The 25,777-nt window shown below is 25.3% G+C and overlaps 2 protein-coding genes and 1 pseudogene across 8 annotated transcripts; 1 reads left to right on the forward strand and 2 right to left on the reverse strand.

Annotated features, from left to right (window-relative positions):
• Positions 1-47: 47 nt before the first annotated feature.
• LOC140663000 (jerky protein-like) lies at positions 48-3,042 on the reverse strand. The gene has a single exon (XM_072886833.1). It carries the CDS (start codon positions 2,816-2,818, stop codon positions 1,781-1,783), a length of 1,038 nt encoding a protein of 345 aa, XP_072742934.1. The 5' UTR covers positions 2,819-3,042; the 3' UTR covers positions 48-1,780.
• Positions 3,043-8,134: 5,092 nt separating this feature from the next.
• LOC140662819 (glutamyl-tRNA(Gln) amidotransferase subunit A, mitochondrial-like) lies at positions 8,135-10,906 on the reverse strand (annotated as a pseudogene).
• A 923-nt stretch (positions 10,907-11,829) lies between these two features.
• Positions 11,830-19,991, forward strand: LOC140662873 (uncharacterized). 7 transcript variants are annotated; one of them, XM_072886555.1, is made up of 6 exons: positions 11,835-12,278; positions 12,543-12,956; positions 13,266-13,614; positions 15,175-15,492; positions 18,564-18,726; positions 19,511-19,991. In XM_072886555.1, the coding sequence occupies exons 1-5, from the start codon at positions 12,089-12,091 to the stop codon at positions 18,613-18,615; spliced, it is 1,323 nt and encodes a 440-aa protein (XP_072742656.1). In that variant the 5' UTR covers positions 11,835-12,088; the 3' UTR covers positions 18,616-18,726; positions 19,511-19,991. The 7 variants fall into 7 exon arrangements, with proteins under 7 accessions (XP_072742655.1, XP_072742656.1, XP_072742657.1 ...); XM_072886556.1 differs by lacking the exons at positions 18,564-18,726; positions 19,511-19,991 and adding an exon at positions 16,747-17,063 and having other exon boundaries at positions 11,839-12,278; XM_072886557.1 differs by lacking the exons at positions 18,564-18,726; positions 19,511-19,991 and adding an exon at positions 15,625-15,799 and having other exon boundaries at positions 11,839-12,278.
• The last annotated feature ends 5,786 nt before the right edge of the window (positions 19,992-25,777 follow it).

Genomic DNA, 25,777 nt, shown 5'->3' on the forward strand with positions numbered 1-25,777 from the left:
AAATTAATTCGTAAAGTAAATAAATATTGGTTATAAAATTGTGCAACAATAATTTATTAAAATTAATTTAATATTTAAGAAAGAGAATACATATTCTTTTTGGTACATTTATTATACAATAATTTTTAATATTTCACAACGATGAGAATTGGATAGCGTTTATAATTTGTGACATAGTTGTTTTGTTATAATAGTATTTACACCGGTAGGCTGGAGTGAAGGTGTAGCTTCGACAGATAACAACACAAATCGCATAATATACAATTATATAGTTTTCTCATATCATATTTCGCAAATTGGAATGAATGAAGTACAACATAACGCAACTAGAATAATTGAGATAACGCCATACTTTCGAAAAAATAGAGAATTATTAAAATAAATTATAAAATTTAGTTTTTGATAACTTCTGGCGAAAAAAATCAAATTGTCTCGTGAATTTTGGAGTAAAGAAGTACTAAGAAAAATACATATGCACATAAAAAACAAATATGATACATACATTCATATTTAAACTTTATCATATTACAATTATTTTTTATCAATTAAACTGAAATCCGTTAAACAATTTTGGTTAAAAAAGTACTAAGAAAAATACATGTACCAATATGATATATACATTCATATTTTAAGTTTATCATATTACAATTATTTGTTATCGATTAAACACAAATCCGTTAAGTAAGATCTTTCGCAGAATTTCTTTCAGAGGAGGAGCCTGACATAAAATATCACCGTATATAATTATAAGTAATATTACACGCTAGACAGGCGCTAACGAAATATAACTATATGTTTTATTTATTTATTTGTAAACAAACGCTTATACGAAATGTAGTCGCCATATGCACGCAAATTAGACTTTTTCTAACGCCTGATTGATTGTAAGAAAAACTAGTTTAGGAAAACTGAATGAATGCTAGACGTTAGGATCCAACCAGTTTGCCACGACAAATTTTTTCATTTAATATTATTTTATTTCCTATTTTTTTGTTAAATATGAAATGTAGTCATTGAAAATATATGAAAAACTATTGATATAAAATTTATAATTATGCTTTATGTTTATCTTATTTTTTTTCATTTTCCTGAGAAGGAGCAAGTGCTCCCTTACCTCCTTTGCAGACCTTTCATGCCGTTAAAATCATTATTTTATATAGTTGAAGAATTGAAAATCATAACACTTTATATGTAAAAAAATTCGATTATTAATAGCTTGCAAAATACTCAATAAGACAAAGTATTCTATGTATAAAATATATCTGTATAAAATATTTATATTTTATTTTACACATATTAAACTAATAATATAAAAAAAATTAAGTATTATGTAACGAAACAAAAAATTTTTCAAACTTGTCTTAAATATCTTTTCATAAACTTCTCATGCATCTCATTCCAATTGAAACTTAAAATAAACCATAAGTAATTTGTAATCGTTGATCCGATATAGAGTTTATAGTTACGATCGTGCTTTAAATATTTCGAGAAATTACGTTTTTTAAATCTTTGATACCAGAAAAGTTTATCAATGCATCATATAAGGAAATACGCGGACTATAACATTTTTCAAATGAAATTGTATGCACGCTTTAAACAAACGTCGAGAGAACGCAATACGAACCTTACATACATACGAGAGAGCAATATTCCACATATTTTGTCGATATTTCTTGCGCTCATTTTCTTGATAATTTTTTTTTGGATTCTCCACTAGGACTTAATAATTCTTGTATTTTTTCAAAACCGGTGTATTTCTCTATTATATTTTTAATTAACTTCAATGTCTTATAAAACTTGTTGACGGAGTATTCTCTTCTGTATGAGAATCTAGTTTCAAAAATTGATTCCATGAATTTTTTATATCTTCAGACGAAATATGTGTCCATATTTCAAAGATTGTTGTGCTAAAATTATTATAGTTAAAATCTTCGAATTCCGTTTGAAAGATATGTTTATTTTTTAAGACGTTAACAATTTTTTCATGTAGTGGTTGAAGGTTTGGTAAACACGATACTGGAAAAAAAATTGTTTCGAAACCAGCTTGCATGATCTTTTCTGGTGGACGGTTCAATTTTTCGCTGTTCTTTAGAAGTAAAAGCACTTTACCGCTATTTGTCTTCTGTTGATGATGTTCTATCACACGTGTCGTAAAGTAAATATTGTACCAATTTACGAAAATATCTTCTTCTAATAATACATTATCGTTCGACATAGCAACGACCTCTAATGATGGCACTAATTGATTTTTTAAACGGTTTATCGTTTCTTCAATTTCTTCTAATTTGACAATAATATAAGGATCTAATTTATGACTTCCTGTGATATTTGCACAAACTATGCTAGTTATTCCATCATCTTTCATATAAAACATGTTAGCTTCATTGAGCATTATTACCCTTTTCCGATGATTAAAATTTAAACGCACTAACAACATAAAATAAATATTATCTCTACTAATATTTTCCTGCTTCAATAGCTGAATGAATGCTTGTTTAAAAGTGTTACTCAAACCAGTTTCTTGTTTCATTTTTCCATCGAATTCTTGCAAACTCCTAGATACGTTTTGAAACATATTGTCCATTGAAATATTACATTCTTGTTTCAATTTTTCACAGAATTCTTGAAAACTCTTAGATACGTTTTGAGACATTTTGGCCATTGAAATATTACATCCTTGTTTGATTTTTTCACAGAATTCTTGAGAACTCTTAGATATGTTTTCAGACATTTTGGCCATTAAAATATCACAGTCTTGTTTCATTTTTTCATAGAATTCTTGATAACTCCCAGATACATTTTGAGACATTTTGGCCATTGAAATATCACTGCTTACTTTTTGCAAAATTGATATGTTGTTGAGTCGAAAGAGATGTTCCTTACTTATACACTTAATATAATATATAGGACTTTTTTATACATTAAAAATATATTAATAATTATTAACAAAATTATTTTCTCAAAACATCTTCACACATACTTTTACTGATTTCAAAGATACTCCGAAAACTTTTGCTGTGAAGTGTGAACTGTTGAAATGTCGAAAATTATATTGTTCTTGAGAAGGACTTTTCGAATAAATGTATACAAAAATATTATTTAACATTTGTGTGGTGACTTTCTTATGTTTATTGTTTATAGGTACGCATAAACGGTAGAACATTATTACTTATGATTTAGTAAAACAATAAAATTAAAGTAGGAAGAAAAGAGAAAACTGTGTTAAAAAATTATGTATTATTTTGCGTAAAGAATTTTGTTAATTTTTCCAATATCTATTATTTTTAATATATGCGGTGAGCTATAAAAGTAAAAGTAAAGTATATAGATACTACTTTTTTGTCAAAATATATAAGCAATTTTTTTCTTTTGATAAAACTTTTTAAAAATGCATGGAAGAATCTCATTTTTAATAATGCTAAAATACTGTATTTGCTATTTCTTGACTTTTTGTATGAAAATTTTACTAATTTCTGTTTTAATAAAGTTTTAATAAAATTTTAGTATTAAGTTTTTAATAATCATTTGAAAAATATTTCATTTTTAAGTTAATATAAAAAACTTCTTTTATGTCAGTAAAATATATTTTTCGATTCTATCAAAAAACAAAATAGATATTATTTTTGTAATTTTTAATTTATTCTGTATTCAATCATCATTGAGTGTTTACGCGAAAAATATTTTCTTATGTGCTCATAACTTTAGGAAAGTATTGTAGTAAATATTGACAAATAATAATTTATTTAAAAAACGACGTATTTCTGAGAATTTTATAAAAAATGCTTGTTTTCTGGCAAATAATATGGTGCATTTTGTATTTGATCCACATGGGCATATATATTTCTATGTTGAAATGCATCTCGTATTTTACAATCAAGTGATCTAAAGTTGATCTAAAATCATAATGCAACTGGTTATTATTATTTGTGATGCATTGAATAAAACATGTACTTTGCATGTTTATATTCTACATTATTATATATTAAATGTATATAAAACTTTATATTTATAACTATAATTTTAAATTATATTTATAATTTTTATTTAATTTATAATACTTATTTAAGTTTTACATGCAATAAGTTGTATATACAATAATTACAAGAGTATTTTACAATGACAATGTAAATTGTACTAGTAAATATGTTTATTCTTTATTATTTCTTATATAGTCGTGAATTATTTCAATTCGCTTTCTATTCATTCTTATTTCTTTGTCATGTAACAATTTTCTTTTTCATAATTTAAAAACCCGGGAAAAAAAAGTCCATATAAAATTGGTCATATATGAATTTTGTCAATATCTGAGCATATCTTGCCAAATATAATTATATATGGTAATATGATAATTTAATAAAATCATATATATCGTATGATTTTATTTAATTATCATATAATATTATATAATATCATATATGACTATACTTGGTAAGACAGGATCAGATATTAAAAAAATCCATATATGGCCACCTTTTTTTCCCGAAAATGTATTGCTATGTGTGTGTACTAATTATTATTATATATTATAATTAATTATTTTTGCATATATTTATATGTATTTTTGTATATTTTCACATGTGTGTGTACAATCATATAATTAAAAAGTATTTATAAGGTACTCACAACAAAAAAGCTTAGATTTTGTATTTAAATGAATATATCTATGACATAAACTGTATAAACAAATTATATGATCTCAAAAAAAAGTTATATAATTCTTTGATTTCGGTTAAATACATTTTAAATTTCAGCAATCAACAGCACAAAATTAATTTCAATTTTCCTCCCATATTAAAACACATATTACACATTGTAATTGTTAAGCTTCCATCAAATCAAAATTTTTTAAAACATTCTACAAAATTTTTTTGGTAGATTTTGCTAGGTGTTATAAAGAAAAACTTCTAATAATTTTGTTTTTAAGAGATTATTTGCGGTGTAACTATATATAATTATCTTCGCACAGGTAAGAGATATTAATCGACATATTAATATAAATACAAAATACATAATTAATTAATTTTTAAGTTGGCGACTATATAAAATAATAACTAAAATAATATTCTTCTCTAAAATTATATATATAATTTATTATAAAATTAATATTTACACTACAATTAATTATATGTTATATTTATATTATATATTTATTTTATAATTTGTATTATGTTTTATTCTCTTAGGATGACAAAACTCATATATGTTATGTTGCTTCTCTCTATTATAAGTACAAGGAAAAAAGTCGAGTTAGTGTAACATCTGACAAGATAAGTTGACAATGACATTAAAATGGAAGCGGCGTCTGAATCAGAAAGAAATAATTAGTGATTATAAAAACAAATTGTTTGATAATACTCTCAAAAACAATAGTGATATAAAGAAACATTATGTGATAGACTTTGAAGAAGAAATAAATAAAATAATGGTGCAATTAAGTCCCAAGTATAGAAAATATAAGACCGCACTATTTTTATTATATACTGTTTTCAATTTTGTTGTAGTTTCCTATGTATTGTTGCTTATATATCAATGTATTTTATATTATATCGAACCGTATATTTCGTAAATATAAGAGATTATATTGACTAAAAGAAAAAAAAACAAAAAGAACATTATATATAGTACATAAATATAATCATAACATAAAAGATAAATATTTACTATCAAAAATGCATTTGTAATAGATAAATTTTAATGTTTTCAGTAGATTTTAATTTTTATAAAAAAAATTTGTATAATTTATAAAATTCATCATAGTTTATGTAGAGTCAAAGAAACCTGACGCTTTTCAGTATGAAATATAATTTAAATATTTATTTCTTATATATATACTACTCTAATCTGTCACGAAGGTTTCACATGGCTGTTTGCACTATATTATCTGGTCTGTAATTTATTCCTAGACAACATTCATGGCAGTAGTTTTTGAGAAATATTTTTAGGCCATGTGATTTTCAGAGAAGGAGATATTCCATGACCGGAATGTTTTCCAGACCTGTCAGTCTGTGACTACTTTTTTTAATCTTACAAGTTTCAAGTGTATATTAATAAATATTAATAAATATTTACTAACTCAAGGCCAACATACAAAAAGAAATTGCAGCCATATCAGACAATATGGTGCAAACTGCGATGCGAAGCCTGTATGCTAGAGCAATGTAGGACAAATGACGTAGGACATTTGATAAATGTGTTGTTTAAAATAATGAGTAAAATAAATAATATACTCAAATGACATTCTATATTCCATTGTTATTATGTAACAAAAAGTAAATATTGGGCGAGTTTTTTAATTCGACTTATAAATCGCATGATGCGTAAATACAACACGTGCTGCATTTGCGCATCGTGCGATTGATCAATTGATGAATTAAAAAACTCGCCTATTATGTCTTATTTCACTTTTTTATTTTATTTAAAAAATTGTCAGATTCCTAAAGCTCTCATATTATATTTATTATTCTTATAAATAAGACATATGTATAATATAGTATATTGTACATTCATTATTATCAAGTATATTATGTATTATATTATAGATATTTGTGCATAAATTGTAAAATTTTAATAAAATTTAAGTAATTAATAACTAAAATAATTTTTGTAATTAGAAACAGTAATTAAAAATTTCGATAATATTTCCAACATGTATTTCTAACACATTTTTATAATATAATAATAAAGAAGATATTACCTTATTAGATAAGCAAGTTAAAGAGCAAAAATGTTTTTAAGTAATGTATTGACTTTCACTATTAAATAAAAAAATAGAATAAGTTGTTGTGTTTGCAATCATAAAGATCTGAATTACAATTCTCATTTAGTATATTTTTATTAATTGTATCAGAATTATTTTTATATTCTATTAGGTTTCTATTTAATAGTAAAACAAAAACATTCTTATTATAGCATTACAGCATTATTCTTCTTATTTGTATAAGGTAAGTAATTTCATATAAAAACAATTTAAATGGTATACATATGTGCGAATTCTGAAAAGAAAAATTATCATAATTATATGTATTATGCTTTGTAATCAATGTTAATTAGCCGTCGAATTGATTTTTTTCTTTTAGTACCGTACATATAATAAGATTAAAATATATATTTTATTATTTTTATACATTCTTACTTTACATTTGTTATCTTTTCTATGTGCTGGTTATTATTTCTCTCTGCATTTTTAAAGATACATTAAAAGATAAATTAAATATTCGTTTAATATGCATATGTGATATTATGTCAATTGTACTTATAGAGAATAAATATTTTCAAACGTTAATTTTTCTATACAACAATTTGTATTAAATTACTTTTAAAACGTTATAATTAATTTTATCATTTTTATATAATTTATGTAATATTAATATAATTATTTATTGTAATTTTAAGACATTTAAGTTACTGCGCAAATTTTAAACGCGTAAAAGATCTCTCAATTGTAATGTCAACTACGTGAACATACTCATTAGATTAACATTAGAAGAAGCCCTACATTTTTTTTGGATTTCGATTTAGTAGACGATTGTTTGTTTTGAGAATTATGAAACACCATTGCAGAAAATATACTAATTGTAAAATCTCACATCTTTTGCCAACATTAAAAAATATATATGTATATGTAAAATTATGTTTTATGTCTTTTTTGCGAGCAGAGAGAGAAGAAGCTATTACAATATTACATTAATATTTTTTACTTTTATCTATAATTATATTTACATTTTTTTGTAGATTTCAAAAAATTACTTCTTTTTTACAATGCTTAAATAAGTGCAACTTTGCAAAAAGGAATTTTTATCATTACTATATATAATGTATATCATAAATGTACAGTACAAAACATACTACATGTAATTTACAAGTTATGGTTTTCAAGTATGTTTTTCGATAAATATTTCTATTGGATTGCAATTAAACTTTTAATTTATATTTTTGCTCTTATACGTATTATCGATATACGATATCTATCATGTTTAATTAGGACGTGAATAAGACTCATATATTGTTCATTAAGCTTTATAGTCTGAATAAAATAAATAAATCTTATAGAATAAAAATTAAGTTATTTGCATGGGTGTGACGATTAAATATAGCTGAATGAATTTGTGTTAAGGTAGTAAGAAAGACTCATCTGTTCTGCCTTTAAATAATCGTAAGAATTATTATTAACAAATGCGATCACTGAAATTTCTAATTAACACTTATATGGCAGGAAATAATCCAAAACATACGAAATGTCAGGAGAGTTTGGTGCAAAATCTGTTGTATCGACAGTCGTGGTTTCTTCTGGTAAACAGCTTCTTCATATGATACTTGATAACTTTTTTATAGTTAAGTATATACATTATTGGTACATATATTATGAAAATTATATTAGCTACTAGGAAATATTTATAATTATAGATACATACACACAAACTGCGATGCTGTGAGCAAATATTTCCCTTTATGACTTCTGCAAAAATATATAAAGAAACATTAATAAATATCACTCTTCTGACCTTAAAAAATTTTGCACTACTGTCGCTCTCTCTCTCTCTCTCTCTCTCTCTCTTATTAATTTTTTTAATTTTGTGTTTTAAATATTGTTTTAATAAATATCAAAATTTTTTAAAACACTAATTTAGATATTTTGAAATCATTTGTAATTAGTTTTATTTGTAAATATGAATATATCGCACGACAAAATTTGACATGTTAAGTAGTACAATTATATATAAATTCGTTATATTTCAAAAAAAAGATGTATTCGGTCTCATGCATTTGTATTTGGTCAACGAACGCACTGTTTATCAGTCACAATCGTGGCGCCAAAAAGATCATATCTTCGATTCGTTAGCGTGTTACAAGTGTCATTATTTTCGTCGATTTGCATTTATATTTCTGTTCGATAAATATTGAATTAATCGCACTGTCTGTTCGATCCACTTCGCCACGGTGAGCAGCCTCTGTTCATAAAAGAGCGGTGCTATTAATTGCAACGACAAAGGTAACCCTCTGCGAGACAGTTTGATCGGCACGTTGACGGCAAGCAAACTGACCATGTTTGCAGGTTGCGTACAGTGATCCTGGATCAAACACTGCGTCTGATTGTCCAGCTGCGTGAATTCGTCGTAACTTGGAGTCTCGATTAACGTAGTCGGAGTTAACAGAAGATCTATATTACCGTTCCACAAAGCGTCAAAGTCTTGCGTAATTAATCTACGCATCTTCACCGCCTTGACATAATATTCCTTGTAATTCTCCGCTAATAAAAAATAATTCCCAACCAATATACGACTTTGACTACGTCGTTGAAACCTTCTGACCTGGTCTTCTTGTACAATTTATGAGCCGAGCTCCATTCGTCAGCTCTGTGACCGTATTCTATGCCGTCGTAACAGGCCAAGTTGCTAGCTATATCGCATCGATTTAAAATGGAGTAACATACTATGGAGTAGTCAATGTGGGGTAGTGATACTGGGACGACACTGGCTCCCGCTTCTTCTAGATGACGAGACCTCATCCCAACACGCCTGGATCTCCTTGGTTATGCCTTGCACTCGGTATTCTTTTTTGGTATTCCAATCCTGAGATTACTAACATCTATCGTTTTGGGTAAGTTAATTGGTACATATTCCTTTTGCACAGTGATGGGATCTGCTGGATCAGCTATAGCGTTCAAAATTAATACGGTGTCATCTACTATTCTTGTGAGAATGCCAGATGCATCCATCAAATTTAACAGTGGGATAAGACCATAACGTGACACCAAACCATAAGTTGGTTTCAGACCGACAATAAGATGCTGGATTGCGAGTGGAACCACTCCAGTGAGTGAATCCACTGCTACCACCTAAAATAAATATATATTCCATAAAAATTATTTCGCTAATGTAATCCTTAATATAAACTATTAAAAGAACAAAACTTTTATTACAGATAATGACTAAACAGTCTACTACAATGTACCTGCAATGTGCCATGCATCTTTCTTGTGTAGTTTGCACTCAGTAATTGATGAATCCAATTCGTATGAATAAAATTATGACAGCACTTCCCAGCCCCATAAATTCTTGGTCGGAAAGAAATCCACAGTTCTGGAACCCATGGCAAACTCGTCGAGATTAGTCTTGCCGATCAAGACAGCTCCCTGCTTCCTGAGCTTCTCGTAGACCGTGGCGTTGTAACCGGGAGAGAAATTGGCCAACATCCTTGACGCACAGGTCGTAGATCTGCCCTTGACGCAGTAATTGTCTTTGACAGCGACGGGGATGCCGTCGAGCTGTCCCAGCAACGAGTTCCGCCGTTGCCTCGCATTGGTATCGCTCGCCTGCTCGTTCGCGACATCGCTCGTTACGGTGATGTAAGCGTTCAGAGGCTTGACAAGTGTGGTCAACTTGACGCAAGTCTCGCAGATGTCAGACGGTCGCACCGCGCCATCGTAAATCCTTTGACTAACCTCCCTGATCGGCGCGGATAGCAGCTTGTTCATCGCTCGTCCCGCGATATGCCAATGCCTTACATAATTGTGCTAAAGCCGGCGTTGGAGAAGACATAACCTCGTTGGTGAACGAAAAGTCGCAGGAGTGCACGAGCACGTGCGACTTTTTTCGACCTCTATGGGTTTCTGTTCTATTCAGGACACATGATTACAGATTAAAACAAAATAAAATTAATATTTTGATAAATTAATAATTATTTATGATCGTCTCTCTTTCTCTTTTTTTTGTTTACCTCCTATATGTTAGATTGCACTTTTATGTTTGAAATCTTCTCTTTCTTTTTCTTTGAGAGGAATAATTTGAAGGAACGAAAAAAATAAGAAAAAATTTACTTGATACTGCTTGAGCAAACAGTAAAACACGCACGATTCTTTAATAACATTCCATCAGTGTGGAAATGAAAGCCATTTTCGCGCATGCGTAATAGCGTAAGAACTAGCAGACACTATTACGCCTGACAGTCTCTCAATCACGTATCACGTGTACATTTAAAAGAGAGATGTCAGACCTTTCGCTATTGCATATTATATTACATGTGAGATTTGTCATACGAATCGTATTTTACTGCTTGTTAGCAAAGATTATTAAATTTGTCAATATCTTTGTCTTTTCATAAATCCTTTTCTCTTAAAAGAAAAGAAAGAGAAGAAAGTTCAAATATAAATAAATATTTTAATTTAATATATATAATTATATATAATATAATATGATTGTATATAATAAAAATAATTGTGTATAATATATATAATATAGGAAATATATAATTGTATCACAATTGTGTTTTATTGTATTTTTTCATACAAAATTTTGTGTTGATAAGCCAAATCGCATGATTATAAAAAATAATAATTGCAGCTTGCATGGAAAAAATTTGGAGCCTTTAATGTATATAAAACATTTATATATATGTATAAATTATAATTTAAAATTTTATTTTGTTTTAAACAATGCAAAAATTATTTTTCACCTTATTACTTTTTTATATAAATGGGCAGAGAATATATAAGAGAAAAAGAAATTATATATGTATACGTAGTGTATATGTATGGGGGAAACATATTTTATATATAATTATATAATTGTGTATATATCTATCTATATGTGATTATATATACATTTATATATATATATATATATATATATAAAATAAAAATAGGACTAAAATAAAAAAAAAAATATCTATTAAATATGCGATTATTAAAAAAGAATAGATTATTATTTCCAGCAAAAATCTTATACTTTACTCAAGAAATATATACATACTGAGTATTATTTTATCTTCCGAATCCGTTTCCTTTGGATTCCATACTTTCGATGATGGTATATTCATCCGTAACAATTTATCGGGTTGCGGTTATATATATAGACAATTTCGCAACACGTTTACTCTATACGCTTGATAATAGAAATGTTCCCGTACAAGAAATATTGGAAAGGTCGCGAGGACAGCTTTATACACATACAAGTAGTGAGGGAAATGTCCAAACAAATTTCCGAAAGATTACTATTCATATTTGTGCGTAAATGCTGGTTGAATCTCCGATCGCAGGTATAGATTTCAAGTGTTTCGACGTGATCGAGTGTGCAGATTATAGATTAGCAATATGTCAGATACGTCTGATTCATCTAAGCAAGAAAACTATAAACGTGCTACCATCGGTAATATATTCACAAGTACACCAATCGACAATGCACCCACAAAAAGGCGTTATTATACTTCGTCTTTATCTCGAATCGGTACGAGTTCTTCAAGCGGAGACAGGATCGAAGGCAAATCAGACTCGCAGATAGCAAGTAAGGTTTTATTTATTATGCAAGCATAATTATATTTTCGTAAATTCTTTTTATTATAAACAAATCCAATTATTCTACAAAAAAATTAATAATTAAATTTGCAATTAACTAAATTTCATTTTAATATTAATGTTATAATACATTTGGAAGTATGATCTACATCTTCGTTTAAGATTAGAAAAAATAGTTTCCAAAATTCGCATTGAAATAAATTATATTGTAATATTTATAAGTTGCATAACTAATCTAATTTTGATGTGACAGAGAAGCCAGTAAAAAAAAGAAAAAATGTTTCGAAAAATAAAAGTAAAAAAGATAAGGAAAAGGTGATTTCATTGAATGATACTAAACAAGTAACGAGTACCGAATGGGCCACCGAATCGGAAGAGTCCATCAAGGAAGTTTTATCAGCTTCAAGAGAATCTATCCCGAAGGAAAACGATGTTTCTATAAATTTGTTCGACGATCCGTGTACGCCGGAGAAAATTCGGGACGCACCGATTACGTGTGAATCCCCTCTGCACGAATCCGACTCACCAATTCTATTTTCATCTAGAAGATTTCGTTCAGCTATTAAAAGATATAATATCGCGTCCGATAAATTGTTACCGGTGAATATACCATCGTCGGAAGTATGGAATTCAAAGGAAACGGATTTGGAAGATGAAATAATACTCAGTATGTATATATTTCTTGAGTAAAGTATAAGATCTTTGCTGGAAATAATAATCTATTTTTTTAATAATTGCATATTTAATAAATATTTTTTTTTAATTTTAGTTCTATTTTTATTTTTTATGCCTCTATTATTAATACTCCCACTCTCTCACTACTTCGATTACTTGTCTTGCTTCTTTTATAGTTGTTTTACAAGCATATCTTACTTATAATTAATTAATGTTAAAATACTTTTGTAATTATATTTTTCTTTTATGTAATAACATTCTCTTTTGCAAATTTATTTATTAAGAAATATAACAATTTTAGATCGCACAAACAACGTGAAAACATATACAGATTCTACAGAAAAACACGCAGGATTTAACGCAAAAAAAAATTCACCAAATTCGTTAGGAATTTTTTGGAACGCCACATATCCTCCGGAATGCTTATCATTGAGCGATTTACTGTGGGAGGAGTTTGTGAAAAAGAATCGCGAAGAGATGCCTCAATCTATAATAGCATCAGTTTCCACGCAATTATCAGCTAGAAAGTACAACTCGGAGTTTTTGCGCAAATATCCTGATATTCCTCCGAAATTTCTAGATGATTCAGATCCAGCAGGAACGATTTGCATTCAAATGCACTCAGACAAAGATTCGCGAAAATGGGTAACGTATGTTGGGTATCCGAGCAAATCTGAAAACAAAGATAATAAAAAAGATAATGTACGTCAAATGAAAGCTCGCAAGAGAGGTAAAAGAAAACGAGAAAAGGGAATATCAAAAAACATTGACGTGTACGATTTAAAAGATGAGACAGATGTCGAATTCGAAACTGGTGGTAGAGATGGTAAACGAATGACCTTATCTGAATTTTGTCAGAAATGAAATGGTGAAGACAGTTTCATTTGACGTACGTTATCTTTTTTGTTATCTTTATTCTTGAAAAGACTACGTCACATGAAAGCTCGCAAGATATTTATGTCTATTCTATTTCATTCTTTATATACACGTCTGTATGTTTGGTGGTGTTATTATTTGTTATTTTCCATTTATGTTTATTAAATTTATTTGTAATAAGTCTATATAATTAAAAATAGATTGTTAGTATTTTCTAATTATGTTAAAGATTTGTTTAAAAAAAATTACTAACACTTTTTTTCGCATATTTTAAGGCATATATATATATATATATATATATATATATATATATATATATGTATATGTTGGATGCAATAAAATTGTAATGATGCCATATATTATTCATAATATAAAGATCTAATTATATATTTTGTCATGTAACAATTCTCTCTTTCATATTTATAAAATGTATTCTAATTATTATAATTTATAGAATGTATTACTATGTACTAACTATTATTATATATTATAATTAATTATAGTTAGTTATTTTTTTATATATTTTCATGCGTGTGTATAATCATATAAATATTAATTCGATAATATTAATTAAAGAAGTCACACAAAAGAGCTTCTTTAATTTTTCTTAATTTTGTATTTAAATGGATATAATAGCTCTTTGACATAAATTGTGAAAAAACAAACAAATCATACACCTCGCGAAAGGAAGGTTATATTATTCTTTGATCTTGGTTAAATAAACTTTTGTTTAGAGCAATCAACATCCTAAAATCGTATTAATTTAAATTTCTCTTCTATATTAAGGTACATATATTTATATTCTAATCATCAAGGTTCTTCTTTCTATTAAATCAAAATCTTCTAAAACATCTAAAAATCTTCAATAAAATTTTCCTTGAGAGATTTTGCTACTACGTATTATGTATAGAAGATATTTTAATATTTTTATTTTTAAACTGAAAGTTTATTTATGTGTGGCATAATTATATACAATTATCTTCGCACAGGTAAGTCAAATTAATCGATATGTTAATATAAATACAAAATACTAATATTTTTAAATCGGCGACTATATATGTAATATAATTGTTGCATAATAGTTAAGTATATAATAAGTATATGAAATAAAATTATTAATTATTTATTCTATCTGCTAATCTTTACTATTAAAATAAACAATTTAAAAATATTAAAATATATTAAAAATCATGAAAGTGGTAATTAACTAACTAAAATATAATTCTTGTCTAAAATTATAATTTATCATAAATTAAATATACTACAACTAATTATATGTTATATTTATATTATATGTTTATTTATAATATGTATTATGTTTTTTTATTTCTTAGGATGACAAAACTCATATATATTACGTTAGTCCTCTCTATTATCTATGTAAGCAGAAGCAGTCAAGTTAAAGTAACATGTGGCAAGAAAGATAGCAATGACATTAAAACTGATGCGTCCGAACCTCAGAAAGAAACAAGCAAGGATTATAGAAAAACATTGCTTAATAACACTCTCAAAAACATTAGTAACACTGTCAAAAATATTAATAAAACTTTGAAAAACATTATTAAAAAACAGAAAGATCGTATGAAAAACTTTGAAATGGACAAAATATATATAAACATAATAATGGACAAATCAAGTATAAAATATGTAAGGTACGAGACCGCATTTTTAATATATATTGTTATAAGTTTTGTTTTACTTTTCTATTTAATGTTATTTATATGTCAATGTATTTTACAATATATTGAGCCAAATATTGCGTTTATGCATTATGTTGATAAAAGGAAAAAAACGTGAGAAATTCTTTAAGACGAACGACTGCTGACAAAAAAGGAATAAATTTACTCCATACGAAATATGTAACATTATTTGATTATTTTTGTCAAATATGGTACATAAACATAAAAACAAATATTAATATTAATAATATCCTTTGGACAAATAGATAAATTTTAACGTTTTCGATACATTTTAATTCATATAAAAAAAAATTTGAAATTTATCAAATTTATAATGGCTTATACATAGAATGAGCCAAAGGATGCTGATAGTTTTCAAAATAAAATATATTTTAAATATTTATTTCTTGTTTCGTAACAGGATATATAATAAGATAAATAATGCTATTTATTATTTATTTTTTTTAGTTTTTCAATTTATTTATTTTTTAAACAGCACATTTGTCAAGTGTCCTTATTTATTCTATACTGCTCTAGTCTATCACGTAGGTTTTGCATCGCTGTTTGCACCATATCGTCTGATATGGCTATAATAATTTTTGAACGTTGATCTTTAGTTAATTATTATTTACTAAATATTTAATAAAATTTAATATACATGATATAAATATATGATATATAGAATATTAATATATATAATTAAGACTTAAGGGAACATCAAAGATAGTTGTCACAGACTGACATGCCTGAACTTGTGTAGATAGAGTGTGGGATAAATGGCGCAAGAAATATAATAAATGTGCTGTTTAAAAAAGAAATAAAAAAATAATAAATAATATAAAAATAAATGATAAATAATATACTCAAATGACCTTTTATATTTCATTATTATATGACAAGAAATAAATATTTTAAGTCTTATTACATTTTTTATTTTATTTAAAAAATTGTCAGGTTCCTAAGACTCACCCTATATATTATACACGGTCTGTCCAAAGAGTTATTTGAATTTTTATTAAAATTTACATTCTAATTAATTAATCACTCATTTTTATTTATAATTATTCGAAATACATCCGTTCTGATGTAATACAGTCTTTACAACGGTCGTACAATTTTTGAAAAGATTGCTGATACTCTTCTTTTGAAATGCTCACAATAACTTTGGTCGAAGCTTTCTAAATGTCCGAAATCGATGAACCGCTTTCCTTTCATGTTCATTTTCAGTTTAAGAAACAGAAAATAGTCACACGGTGCCAAATCTGGTGAATACGCAAGGTGATCAAAGACATGAACTGATTTTGAAGCGAGAAACTTTCACACCACGATGCTTCTGTGAGTCGGAGCTTCGAGCGAAGTTATTGCGAGCATTTCAAAAGAAGAGTATCAACGATCTTTTAAAAAATTGACAGTTGTAAAGACTGTATTGCATCAGAAGAGATGTATTTTGAATAATTATAATAAAAATTAGTGATTATTAAATTAGAATGAGTTTTAATAAAAGTTCAGAAACTTTGGGGACAGGCCGTATATTTACTGTCATTATAAATAACATATAAAGGAGTATATTACACATATTATATAATAAAGTATATTATGTGTTATGTTATTTTATGATGATATATATATATATATATATATCATCTTTGTTATTCAATAATTAAATAATAATTGAATAATATGTATTTTTGTAAATAGATTAGTTAATAAAATAGATAAAATTATAATAGTTTAAGTAATTATAAATTAATTTTTGTAATTAGAGAAAAGCATTAAAAATTCCGATATTATATTTCCAACATGTTTCTAATACATACTTTTTGTACTAAACTTGTTTCTTTCGTCAATCTTTCTTATTGAAAAATAACTATTGTTTCTTCTTGTTTAATCAATGTGATCTGTGTAAATTATTTTGTAATCTTACCAGTAAATAGTTTATTATAAAATATTGTAGTGTGTTTGTTACGTAATATACGAAGTCAGAAATTATAAGAGACTCTATGGATAACCAATAACTCTCCTTATATTGAATGATTTTTATAATAATAAAGTAGATATTGTCACTTTCCCTTGTTAAACAAACAAATGAAAGGCCAAATTGTTTCTTAAGTAATGTATTAACTTTTTCATTATCAACTAAAAAAAATGAAAAATAGAATAAGTTTTATGTTTCTAACGATAAAAATCTAAATTACAAATCTCATTGTATCAAATTATATTTATATTCTATTAGGTTTCTGTTTAATAGTAAAATAAAAAATATTTTTATTAAAACATCATAACAATATTATTTCTATGAGGCAAATAATTTTGTGTAAAGACAATATTTAAATGACATATGTGTGATATGAAAAGAAAAAGGATCATAATTATATTATACATATACTTTGCAACCAGTGTTAGTTAGCAATTCGTTAAATTAAATTAATTTTTCTTTTGTTAATATATAAGATTAAAAAATATATTTTATTATTTTTATATTATTTATATACATCTTTACTACATTTCTTATCTTTTCTATGTGCCTATAATTATTTCTCTTTGAATTCTTAAAGATATAGTAAAAGATAAATTATATATTCGTTTAACATGTATATATGATATAAAATAAATGTCAATTATACTTGTAAAGAAAAAAATATTTTTACACATTAATTTTTCTATACAACATACAATTTATATTAAATAAATTCTAAAACGTTATCATGATTATTTTTTATCTTTTTAGTATAATTCATATAATACAATTATTTATTGTAATTTTAAGACGTTTAAATAACTCAAAATTTTAAACGAGTATAATTATACTTCTCACAAATTATGATGTCAATTACGTAAACATGCTAGTTCACATAACCTTGGAAGAAGTCATTTTTCACGTTATTTTCCGATTTTGATTTAGTAAACAATTGTTTGTTTTGAGAATTATAGACCACACGTAATTGCAAAAAGTATAACAAACTTTCACATTTTTTTGCTTTAAAAAGAAAATACATAAATACATATCATATTTCTAATTATGTCAAATATTTATTATCTTTTAGGTCAAAATCTTCTAACTTATCTTACAAAAGCTTCTTTGGATATGTTCAGTAATACATGTAATACAGAAAATATTGTAATATTGTAATTTTATTAATATTGTAATATTTTTATCTTTAAATTGAAAGTATTTACTTTTATACAATTACATTTACATAAAGACAGGTATGTAAGATTAATCTATATGTTAATACACATAGTACAATATATACATTCGTATATTAATACTCTTAAAATTATGATTCTAAACATTATAAATCACATAATCAGATTGAGAGAAAGTCACTGACTGTTTATTCTATCTGATTTTTGAATATATATTTAATCAATAATCAACAAACAAATTGAATAGATGCGCTCATTTAGCTATTTAAAATTGTTTAGAATGATAAGAGAGATACATATTATTTCCTTGATATTTTGTCAAGGATGGACTTGTAATTTAACGTTTAGATTACTTAAATAATTTTAAAGTAATGCAGAAAATAAAAAAATCCAATTAGCATCTGTATTATCAGTAATTATTGATTAATAATTTATTAATAATTATTAATTACTGACTTTATTAAGATGACATAAATATTTTACCGTAAAAGTGTCATATATTATTATATAAAAAAGTTATATTATTATATAAAAAAAGTTATATAACAAAAGATTACAATGTTGCTTGTTAATTTATAAAGATATATTGTAAGATTAATATTTAGATAAAAAGTCATCTAAATATTTTACTAGTAAAAAATACTAATTATAGACAAAATTTTAAAATTATTGTAATTTAAAAAAATTTATATTTGCTAATTTAACTATTGTATTAAATTATATACATTTTATAATACCAATTTTAAAATTACTTATTTATTTTTTGCATTATTTTAATATGTAATATTTAATATGTAGTACTTAATTAATTTAATACGTAATATTTATTATTATGTTCGATCAGTATGTGGGCAAGACATATGTACTACATCGTCCTAATACTTTTTATTGCAAATCCAATTAAAATTGATGATGTATCTGACAAGAAAATTGATCTTAACGTTGAAGTTGATGACTATGAGAATAAAGAAATAGAAATTTACAAATTATATGAGGATTTTTCTAAAATTATCAATTGGATAAATCCAAAAAATCATTATGCAAATTTTCCATATGGATCCGAAAAGCAACTGAACATTGAATATGAGAAGAGTTATTGGTCATATATAGAATTTTTTATAATTTTTGACTTCGTATATTACGTGACAAACATAATACAGTATTTTATAAGGAACTATTTACAAAATAATAACGCTGATCACATTGATTAAACCAAAAAAAAACGAAAGTTATTTTTTAATAAGAAAGATTGCCAAAAGAAGAAACAAGTTTGCCGTATGCCATATAAAACATTATTTAAAAACTTTTATTTGGGACTTTTGAAATTAAATGTATGAAATATGATTAAATATTAGTAATACACGCTAATAAATATATTAAACATATATATATATATATATATATATATATATATATATATATACTAATTTATATATATACGTATTGATTATATGTATATATGTTTAAATGTAACATATACAATATAAAATGCTGTAACGTTTTTGTATTCGAGATTTTAGAATAATATTGTAGAGGATATCAAGATAAATTCAACAATTACTGAAAGTATCACTTTTATTCATATAAATATAATTTTAATTATTCATAACGAAATATAATCTAATAAATTTTATTTCGAGAAAGAATAATTAAAACTTGTGCAACTGGTGACTGTAATTTAATAGTTGCGTATAGTAATTTATCGAAAAGTATAAATCTTTGTGTTGCGGAACGACGTAACTTAAAGATTTGCTTACATAAGTTGAAGCTTTCTTTATTTCTATAAATAAAAGTTGAATATTTCTGACAATCGTTGAATCTAAATATATATCTTGATATTTCATAGAATAAATAGAAAATTCTTTAATTTATTTAAAAAACTTAAAGCAACTTAAATCTTTGACAAACAAAAAATTTTTTCTTTTTTTTTACAATTTATTGCATAAACAGATAAATCCTTGCTTGTAATTTTACTGTATATTGCATAAACACATAAATCTTTGCTTATAATTTTATAGATATGTACATGTATATTTAAATTTGCAACTTTCAGAATTTTTGAAAAACATTCTAGTGTAAGAAATAAAAGCTGATACAAACGAAAATTTTCTAACTGATTACAATTTTTTCTTCTTTTTATTAGTAAAAATGACAGAGTTGCTTCTCTTAAGAAATATATAACACCAATTGTCATGAACAAGAATTGTTTCATGAAAAATTGTTTCATATTATAATTCTCGTATAAGTCAGTATTTTAGATTTTTATTATAATTTGATTGGACTTATACATAAAAAATCTATTGATATTTTACTAATTTCTAATCGATAGATCTAAATGATAAAATAAAAATGCACTATTATTAGTATAATTTCAACATATATCTATAGTATCAACCGTAAAATATATATATATATATAATTGTTTTAAATCTTTTCTGCAAGTAGAGAAGAAGCTAGTACATTATTAGGTATAATATTTAATGTTTCTATCAAGTAATGATGACTATATTTTCAAATTAAATTTTCTTATGTCTGTTAGATTTTTATGAGAATCGATTGCTTTTTTCTAACATAAAGTATTTGAGTTCGTAAGTACTACTTTTATGCTGCCTTTCATTAAATGTAATACTATTTTAATAATAAAACATAGTAATAAAGAATTAAGGTACTCAAATTAATTATTAAATTTTTAAGTATACATAATATTTATTCTCATTATATGTATTTAGTATTTTTTTGATATTATTTTTATTTATTAGAAAAAACCAAGTTTAAAATTAAATAATCGTAAATGATTTTAAATTTATATTGAACAAATTTAATTTTAAGAATGTAAGAATTATAAATATTAACGTACTACATAATGCATTTTTTAATATAAAGCAATAATAAATTAATTCGTAAAGTAAATAAATATTGGTTATAAAATTGTGCAACAATATTTTATTAAAATTAATTTAATATTTAAGAAAGAGAATACATATTCTTTTTGGTACATTTATTATACAATAATTTTTAATATTTCACAACGATGAGAATTGGATAGCGTTTATAATTTGTGACATAGTTGTTTTGTTATAATAGTATTTACACCGGTAGGCTGGAGTGAAGGTGTAGCTTTCGCAGAATTTCTTTCAGAGGAGGAGCCTGACATAAAATATCACCGTATATAATTATAAGTAATATTACACGCTAGACAGGCGCTAACGAAATATAACTATATGTTTTATTTATTTATTTGTAAACAAACGCTTATACGAAATGTAGTCGCCATATGCACGCAAATTAGACTTTTTCTAACGCCTGACTGATTGTAAGAAAAACTAGTTTAGGAAAACTGAATGGATGCTAGACGTTAGGATCCAACCAGTTTGCCACGACAAATTTTTTCATTAGATGTTATTTTATTTTCTTTTTTTTGTTAAATATGAAATGTAGTCATTAAAAATATATGAAAAACTATTGATATAAAATTTATAATTATGCTTTATTTTTATCTTATTTTTTTTTCATTTTCCTGAGAAGGAGCAAGTGCTTCCTTACCTCCTTTGCAGACCTCTCATGCCGTTAAAATCATTATTTTATATAGTTAAAGAATTGAAAATCATAACACTTTATATGTAAAAAAATTCGATTATTAATAGCTTGCAAAATATTCAATAAGAAAGTATTCTATGTATAAAATATATCTAGGTATAAAATATTCATATTTTATTTTACACATATTAAACTAATAATATAAAAAAAATTAAGTATTATGTAACGAAACAAAAAATTTTTCAAACTTGTCTTGAATATTTTTTCATAAACTTCTCATGCATCTCATTCCAATTGAAACTTAAAATAAACCATAAGTAATTTGTAATCGCTGATACGATATAGAGTTTATAGTTACGATCGTGCTTTAAATATTTCGAGAAATTACGTTTTTTAAATCCTTGATACCAAAAAATTTATCGATGCATCATATAAGGAAATACGCGGACTCTAACATTTTTCAAATGAAATTGTATGCACGCTTTAAACAAATGTCGAGAGAACGCAATACGAACCTTACATACATACGAGAGAGCAATATTTCTACATATTTTGTCGATATTTCTTGCGCTCATTTTCTTGCTTATTCTTGATAATTTTTTTTTGGATTCTCCACTAGGACTTAATACTACACTTCTTGTACTTTTTCAAAACCGGTGTATTTCTCTATTATATTTTTAATTAACTTCAATGTCTCATAAAACTTGTTGACGGAGTATTCTCTTCTGTATGAGAACCTAGGTCAAAAAAATTATTCCATGAATTTTTTATATCTTCAGACGAAATATTTGTCCATGCTTCAGAGATTGCTAGGCCATAATTTTCAATGTAAGAATCTTCGAATTTCGTTTGAAAGATATGTTTATTTTTTAAGACGTTAATAATTTTTTCATGTATTGATTGAAAGTTTGGTAAATACGATACTGGAGAAAAAATTATTTCGAAACCAGCTTGCGCGATCTTTTCTCGTGGATAGTGAAATTTTTTGCTGTGCTTTAGAAATAAAAGCACTTTATCGCTATTTGTCTTCTGTTGATGTTGTATCACATGTGTCGTAAAGTAAGTATTGTACCAATTTACGAAAATATCTTCTTCTAATAACACATTATCGTTCGACATAGTAACGATCTCTAATGATGGCACTGATAGATTTTTCAAATAGTTTATTGTTTCTTTATTTATTTTAGAATCGTAAATAATAGCAGGCAGTAATTTATGACTTCCGGTAATATTTGCACAAAGTATGCTAGTTATTTTATAATATATGTTATTTTTGTTCGTTTTTGACCTTTTCCGATCATGAAAATTTAAACGCAGTAACAATATAAAATAAATATTTTTACTATTTTCCTGAAATACCTGATTGACTGCTCTAAAATTGTCAGTTTCTTGTTTCATTTTTTCATCGAATTCTTGCAAACTCCTTGATACGTTTTGAAACATATTGGCCATTGAAATATCACATTTTTGTTTCATTTTTTCATAGAATTCTTGATAACTCCCACATACGTTTCGAAACATTTTGGCCATTGAAATATCACATTCTTGTTTTATTTTTGCATAGGATCCTTGACAACTTCCACATACGGTTTGAGACATTTTGGCCATTGAAATATCACAGTCTTGTTTCAGTTTTTCACAGATTTCTTGAAAACTTCCAGATACGTTTTGAGACATTTTGGCCATTGAAATATGACAGTCTTGTTTCATTTTTTCATAGAATTCTTGATAACTCCCAGATACATTTTGAGACATTTTGGCCATTGAAATATCACTGCTTACTTTTTGCAAAATTGATATGTTGTTGAGTCGAAAGAGATGTTCCTTACTTATACACTTAATATAATATATAGGACTTTTTTATACATTAAAAATATATTAATAATTATTAACAAAATTATTTTCTCAAAACATCTTCACACATACTTTTACTGATTTCAAAGATACTCCGAAAACCTTTGTTGTGAAGTGTGAACTGTTGAAATGTCGAAAATTATATTATTTTGTTGTAGCAGTTAGTTGTTCTTGAGAAGGACTTTTCAAATAAATGTATACAAAAATATTATTTAACATTTATGTGACTTTCTTATGTTTACTGTTTATAGGTACGCATAATCGGTAGAACATTATTACTTATGATTTAGTAAAACAATAAAATTAAAGTAGGAAAAAAAGAGAAAACTGTGTTAAAAAATTATGTATAATTTTGCGTTAAGATTTTTGTTAATTTTTTCAATATTTATTATTTTTAATATGCGCGGTGACCTATAAAAGTAAAAAGTATATAGATACCTCTTTTTTGTCAAAATATATAAGCAATTTTTTTCTTTTGATAAAACTTTTTAAAAATGCATGGAAGAATCTTATTTTTAATAATGCTAAAATACTGTCTTTGCTATTTCTTGACTTTTTGTATGAAAATTTTAGTAATTTCTGTTTTAATAAAGTTTTAATAAAATTTTAGTATTAAGTTTTTAATAATCACTTAAAAAATTTTTCATTTTTAAGTTAGTATAAAAAACTTATTTTATGTCAGTAAAATATATTTTTCGATTCTATCAAAAAACAAAATAGATATTATTTTTGTAGTTTTTAATTTATTCTGTATTCAATCATCATTGAGTGTTTACGCGAAAAATATTTTCTTATATGCTCATAACTTTAGGTTAGTATTGTAGTAAATATTGACAAATAATAATTTATTTAAAAAACGACGTATTTCTGAGAATTTTATAAAAAAATGCTTGTTTTCTGGCAAATAATATGGTGCATTTCGTATTTGATCCGTATGAGCATATATATTTCTATGTTGAAATGCATCTCGTATTTTACAATCTAGTGATCTAAAGTTGATCTAAAATCATAATGCAACTGGTTATTATTATTTGTGATGCATTGAATAAAACATGTACTTTGCATGTTTATATTCTACATTATTATATATTAAATGTATATAAAACTTTATATTTATAACTATAATTTTAAATTATATTTATAATTTTTATTTAATTTATAATACTTATTTAAGTTTTACATGCAATAAGTTGTATATACAATAATTACAAGAGTATTTTACAATGACAATGTAAATTGTACTAGTAAATATGTTTATTCTTTATTATTTCTTATATAGTCGTGAATTATTTCAATTCGCTTTCTATTCATTCTTATTTCTTTGTCATGTAACAATTTTCTTTTTCATAATTTAAAAACCCGGGGAAAAAAAGTCCATATAAAATTGGCCATATATAAATTTTGTCAATATCTGAGCATATCTTGCCAAATATAATTATATATGGTAATATGATAATTTAATAAAATCATATATATCATATGATTTTATTTAATTATCATATAATATTATATAATATCATATATGACTATACTTGGTAAGACAGGATCAGATATTAAAAAAATCCATATATGGCCACCTTTTTTTCCCGAAAATGTATTGCTATGTGTGTGTACTAATTATTATTATATATTATAATTAATTATTTTTGCATATATTTATATGTATTTTTGTATATTTTCACATGTGTGTGTACAATCATATAATTAAAAAGTATTTATA

The sequence above is a fragment of the Anoplolepis gracilipes genome, chromosome 2 (assembly GCF_047496725.1).
Source record: "Anoplolepis gracilipes chromosome 2, ASM4749672v1, whole genome shotgun sequence".
In the NCBI taxonomy this organism is placed as follows: domain Eukaryota; kingdom Metazoa; phylum Arthropoda; class Insecta; order Hymenoptera; family Formicidae; genus Anoplolepis; species Anoplolepis gracilipes.